The sequence below is a fragment of the Arachis duranensis genome, chromosome 9 (assembly GCF_000817695.3).
Source record: "Arachis duranensis cultivar V14167 chromosome 9, aradu.V14167.gnm2.J7QH, whole genome shotgun sequence".
In the NCBI taxonomy this organism is placed as follows: Eukaryota; Viridiplantae; Streptophyta; class Magnoliopsida; order Fabales; family Fabaceae; genus Arachis; species Arachis duranensis.
In genome coordinates, this window is record NC_029780.3 from 105,599,642 (window position 1) to 105,605,978 (window position 6,337).

A 6,337-nucleotide genomic window follows, 5' to 3' on the forward strand; every position below is an offset into this window, starting at 1 on the left:
CACTGCAAATTTGAACTAAATTTTATGATTTATCACTGATTATTAAATTACTATATATATAAAATAAGATGTAATTTTTTTATACTTATTTAAATAAATAAAATAACTATTCCACCTAGTCAAATTAGTTAAAAATGTTATGTTTATTAAGATGAGAACACAATTTCTTGCAAAACAGTTATTTGGTAATAAAATACTAGTAAAACATATTGATTAACATTACAGATTTCTGAAGGGGTTAATTATCTCCAAGTTTAGGTTAATAAAACTTTACTAATAATTAATAAATGATTAGAAAGAGAAAATAAAATAAAAAAGAAATTTGGTGTTTAAGAATGAAGGACACACATACACCACAGGGTGAGGTTACTGTCTCTCTTTCTCTCTCTTCTGCCCCTAACTTTCTCTCTCTATCTCTATTTTGTGATTTTCTCTCTCCTCTGTAATAATTTATAAATTCTCACATCATACTCTCCTTTCATCTCTCTCTCTTTTTCCTTTTCTGCGTTTTCATTCATTCACTCATCTAATCATCTTCTTCCATCAATTTCTCTATTTCAATCTTATTTTCTCTAATTTCTTTTCCATTCTCACGCAATTCTAGGGTTTCTTTTTTCCCCTCTTTTCATCACACAATCGCGCAACACCCTCCCAGGTAACACCTACCCTCCCCTCATTCATATACCTTCTTCTGCTTCTACTGCTTTTCCATTCTGTACCCTAATTCCCCCTTCTCATTGATCCCAATTTTGTTTTCATAATTCAATTCGCGGTTTGATTGCCGTAAAGTTTGAGTTTTTTTTGTGCTATTTTTCTGGTTTTGTGTTTATTGTTATTTGTGTGTTTTGATTATGACTCGTATCGTTTATCAGGTGGCATGTGTGGGGCTTTGAATTTCGGTTTGATTAGGGAAGCCCCTTTTCTGTGTTCCCCCCATTTTCCACCCATGGGTGTGACTCTCAGATTGGGGTCACCGTTTTTCTTTTTCTTTTTTGTTTTTCTTTTTGGTTTTCGGGAGATTGAGATGGTGGTTTAGCAACTGGGTTGTATTTCTTACAGGCTTTCAGGAAATAGTTGTTTGTGTTCATTTATGCTTGGTGGGGTTGATAATTGAGAGGGATAGAGGCTGGGGTTTGGTTCTATATATAGTAGTGTGTAGCAGTGGTTAGGAAGTTACAGAGGTTCTGTGAGGATGACAGATGTTCAGCCGCTACAGCAGAAGCCTGAGTCTGCCGATGCTCATGCTGAGTTCGAGCGTGGACTGGAGGACTTTATGCGTGGGCAGTTGGATGATTGTATGTCATTTGCCTCCTGTAGTTCCTCCCAGGCTCAGGGGGATGAGGAAGATGAGGGTGATCAGCTCGCTCGGAGGAGGCGTAGGTCTGATCTTGAAGGGGATGATTTGGCGGAGTCCTCGGCTGCACAGAGGCGCCACTCGCGAAGTCTGAGTTGATGGCGCTGGCTGGGTTGCACACGGTGTCTATGTTGGACTCCTCTTTCTTGTGGGGATCACAGTCCCCAACTTCTGGACAGGAGGGTGCCGTGGAGAGACCGAGCACTCAGGCATCTGCTATTCTGCAGATGTGGCGCGAATTGGAGGATGAGCATTTGTTGAACAGGGCTCGTGACAGGATGAGGGAAAGGTTGAGGCAACAGAGGGGTTCTGAGTCTAATACCAATGGATCCAGTACCATGTCTGATAGTCGAGGCAGTGAGAATCAAGGCAGTTTGGGGGATGCGAGTGAAAGCGAAAATGATTTTGGTACTTGGTCGCATGATCGGATTGAATCGCGGAATGCACGTGGGGATCATCTTGTCTCAAGCAGGGAGCAATCTCCTGATCTTGGCGAAGTCGAGAGGGAGAGAGTTAGACAGATTGTTCGAGGATGGATGGAAAGCGGTATTGGTGATCATTCATCGAATGTGAATCAGAGAAACAATAATGGTAGAGCAGAATGGCTTGGAGAAACAGAGCGTGAGAGGGTAAGAATTGTCAGGGAATGGGTGCAAATGACTAGCCAACAGAGAGGCTCACGTGGGAGCCGGAGGGATGCTAAAGTCGATCGAGCGCGCGATGTGGTTGCTGATCACGATGAAGGCCAGCCAGAGCATGTTCGGCGGGACATGTTGAGGCTGCGTGGAAGACAAGCTCTAGTTGATTTGCTTGTGAGGATAGAGAGGGAAAGGCAAAGAGAGCTGCAGGGATTGTTGGAGCACCGAGCTGTATCTGATTTTGCTCACCGCAACCGCATTCAGGTCTGTTGGGTACCCTGTCAGAATTCCTTTGCAATTCATGGTTCTTTTAGTCATGGTGTCCTCAATTAATCTTGAGTTGATTATGTAAGTCAGTCATACAAGAACTGTGATCTAATTCAGGGAGATAAAAACTTATATTATTGTGTGGATTTTAACTCTATAAAACTCATTTTATGTTGTGTTTGTGTTAATATGAATAATCTACATACATTTGTTTCTGTTGTGTGGTACATCTGATCTGGACTGTTGCATTTCAATTCTTTGTATACTTCCTGTTGTAAATTGACTATTTATACGAGATGGTGTTTTCAGTCTTTGCTCAGAGGTAGATTCCTCCGAAATGAAAGAACTGTTGAAGATGAGAGACCTCCGTCTATGGCTGCAAGTGAATTAGTGCAGTTGAGACAACGACATACAGTCTCTGGTATAAGGTATGGAAATCAAACAACTTGATAATCTTTTTAAACCAGTGGGTGGGTGGCCTATTCTGCCTATTACTCATCTTGGAGCTTCTGCTTTAGAAATAAGACAAAAATTCAAAAGGTGATCTAGATGTATCTGTGTCTGCCAAGTGCTCAAGGCTTGTTAATTTCTATGCTAATTGTTGAGTTTTCTTTTAGTTGTATTTCTTATGATTTGCAAAATAAATAACTGTTATTTACAATGGTTGATTTTCATTCATTATATTTGTGTATGGCCACTGTTTATGGGCAATTTTTTTGCCACTTTAGCTTTTTCTTTATCAATGTTATTATAGGAAAGGTCATTCAGTTCTCTTTTTTTTTTTTAAATTTATTTCTTCTCTCTCTCTCTCTCTCTCTCTCTCTCTCTCTATATATATATATATATATATATATATCACACAAAGAATTGGATATTTTTCCTTCTGACATTGAATTACTATTCCGTTACTGGTTATTGTGGTAAGATGTTATAATTTTTTTTTCCATCAGTATGTAGTGTTTTCTTTAAATTTGCGCTGTTAAGTTCAACACACAAGGTTTTGTCTAGTGTGAGCTTGGCTCATTCTTTCTGCTGTACTACCCCCCACCACCGGGAAAAAAAAAAAACATTTTTTGGCCCAATTATTTCCTCCACAACCATGAACTATCATATACTAGGATAAATGTTCTTATGTTCGGTATTATTTATTTATACAGAATACAAAATATGGTGATGAACTGATGATTGTTGACTACAAGTTCTAATGTTTGTTGCTAGTGATGGTCATGTACTAACTTATATAGTTGTAATTTAGGGAGGGGTTTCGTTCAAGATTAGAGAATATTGTTCGTAGTCAAGCAAGTACCAATTCTGATACTGCATCAAATAGTAACATTAGTGAAAGTGATGGGAGCCAAGCAAACAACCTGTTGGATGCCCAACAAGAAAATTATGAACAAGAGCAGATTAGGAACTTGGAATCTGATGTCCGTCAGTTGCCTAGTCAAACAGGAACTGTGGAGGGTAGCACAAATGAGAGTATTAGTTGGCAAGAAGGTGGTAATCAAGGAGGAAATCGGCAGGAACAGATTACTGAAGATGCAGAAGGAAACTGGCAGCAGAGTACCTATGATTGGCCACAAGAAACTCCCAGAAATTTAGCTGGGGAAGACACACATCCACGAGAAGCACAGAGAGTGTGGCATGAGGATAGTTCAAGGGAAACTGTTGGTAATTGGTCTGAAGGACCTTCTGTAGCTCCAAGGAATCGCCGTGGTGTTCCTATTAGAAGATTCAATAGATTTCATCCACCCGATGATGATAACGTGTACAGCATGGAGCTTAGAGAGCTGCTAAGCAGGTAATGCTCCCCTTTTCAGTTTTCTTCCTCACAGAAGGAGCTCTCTAACAGTGTATCATTTATATGTGCTAGCGCGTGCATAATCATTTCCAAAATCTAAAACAAATAAACCATTTTATATGTTGAAAAGTATACTGATTATGTTCTGATACTTCATGTATTGGCACTTCTATTTCTTCTACTCTTCAAGAGTATAGTTATGGGTTTATATATTTGTGTTTCAGGAGAAGTGTTTCTAATCTTCTTCGCAGTGGCTTCCGTGAAAGTCTTGACCAATTAATTCAGTCATATGTGGAAAGGCAAGGTCGTGCACCAGTTGACTGGGATTTGCATAGGAACTTGCCCATACCAACTCCTGCCTCAACTGAACAGGACACTGATCAGCAAGGGGATGAACGCAATGAGGGTCGGCATGAAGGTATCAACAGACCTACGCTGGTGATGCCGTCACCTCCAGTACCTCCACCACAACCACTGTGGCACCAGGATCTCCATCAAACTGGATGGTCTCGCCATAGCATGCATCGTTCTGAAATCGTGAGCTTCTTCTAATGACTTGTGTACATATATTTTGGTGGTTTTTTCTATTATAAAAATTCTGCATTTTTAACCAAAAATATTGTTGCCCATATATTTACGCACCCCTTCCCATCACCCTCATTTATATAATACCATTTACCATGGCAAGTAATCCACTGATTTGTGATGTTTCATGCCAAATTTTGAATTATCTTTTTATTTGTCAAATCCCAAATGATCTCTCATCTGATTGGGAACAGGAATGGGAGATAATGGCTCTTTTCCTAATTATAGTATATTTTGGTTAACCCTCATTGCCTTGAAGGAATTCATTAAGGATAGTGAAGCTTTGTTGGTGGAACTCATTTGATTGTTAGATAAATGTCTCTTTACTTTTCTCTTCATTCATGTAACTTATTAACTCAACGTAGGCATGGTTGCTGAGACATCTGATGATGGGTCCAAGTGGGGGCATGTGAAAAAGGGAACTTGCTGCGTTTGTTGCGATAACCATATCGATTCACTTCTGTATAGGTATATTTACTGGGTAATGCTAAGGTGAAGTTTTGGTGAAGAGTGAAAGATTGTCTTTTTTAGAATAGAAAAAATCCACCAATAAAAATTTATCATGTTTATACTAAAACTAGTAAAAATCTTCACTCTATCCAATCCTACCCTTCAGCAATGAATTTCCCATATTTACTCGGTTCTTACCAATTTGTTTTCCAGATAGTGGTTTCGTCTATTGATTTGTTTGTTTCTCCATATTGAAATTTGTTGCAGATGCGGGCACATGTGCACTTGCTCAAAATGTGCCAATGAGTTAGTTCGTGGCGGAGGTAAGTGTCCTTTATGCCGAGCACCGATTGTTGAGGTGGTCCGAGCATATTCCATACTGTAAAAAAAGGAAGTTAAAAGGGCATTGGGAAAAAAGTTTAAAAAAGACAGAGAAAAAAGAAAAGGCGTTGTAACAACGATCTGAGGGTGTTTTGAGTCTCAGTTCTTTCCCGGGGTTCTTATTTATAGTGTTGAGTAGGGTTGCCTTTGTTTTTCTGATTATATGTGGAACTCCTTGAATTGTATAATTGGAATAGCAAATGGCTCTGTTGATTCATCATTCTTGCGTAAATAAAATAGTTATTCTTTCTAAATCTTTCTTGTTTTATTTTATTTTATTTTATTTTTGAATAAATTCATCTCGCATACATAGACATAGAATCCCACTTCTACTCCTACCGGTAAAAAAACAGAAAAGAGAAAGGAAATAATAATATATAAGGGAACTGGTGATTGTTATTATTATTATTGGCCTTGTGTCAAACTCAGTTGCTTTCTCTTCTCAATTGCTCTCAAACTGTACGCCAATCAGTTTTACTATTACACAATGATGGGAGGAAAAAAAGATTTAGCAAGAAGTATTTAAAGATTTATTTACGATATTGAACCATTTAAAGTACTAAAACTTAGAAAATTTATAAATCTTGTTTTGCAAATTACAAGTAGAATTTTAAAGTTGCTGATTGCTCTAAACGTTTAACTCATGACATAGGGTGCGTATGATTTAGCGTTTGAAATATGAAAAATACGTTTGAAACATTTTATTTGGCTACTTTATTTTTTTGTAAATTCACTTATTAGCGTTGAATCATGAATTAGAAAAAATTATTTCTTTTTTTACCGTTCCTACTCTTCGTGCATATTATTTTGTTTATGGAATGTTTAAAAACTTGATGCAGAATTTATAACTCACAAATTAAC

The 6,337-nt window shown here is 38.0% G+C and overlaps 1 protein-coding gene across 1 annotated transcript; it reads left to right on the forward strand.

The window, feature by feature from the left end:
• The first annotated feature begins 382 nt into the window (after positions 1 to 382).
• On the forward strand, positions 383 to 5,730 carry LOC107466610 (uncharacterized). The gene is given in 9 exon segments (XM_052254449.1): positions 383 to 655; positions 873 to 1,439; positions 1,442 to 2,256; positions 2,569 to 2,687; positions 3,515 to 4,060; positions 4,285 to 4,597; positions 4,840 to 4,854; positions 4,905 to 5,113; positions 5,363 to 5,730. Coding segments are annotated over 8 exon segments (2,382 nt in total). The 5' UTR covers positions 383 to 655; positions 873 to 1,192; the 3' UTR covers positions 5,481 to 5,730.
• Positions 5,731 to 6,337: the final 607 nt, after the last annotated feature.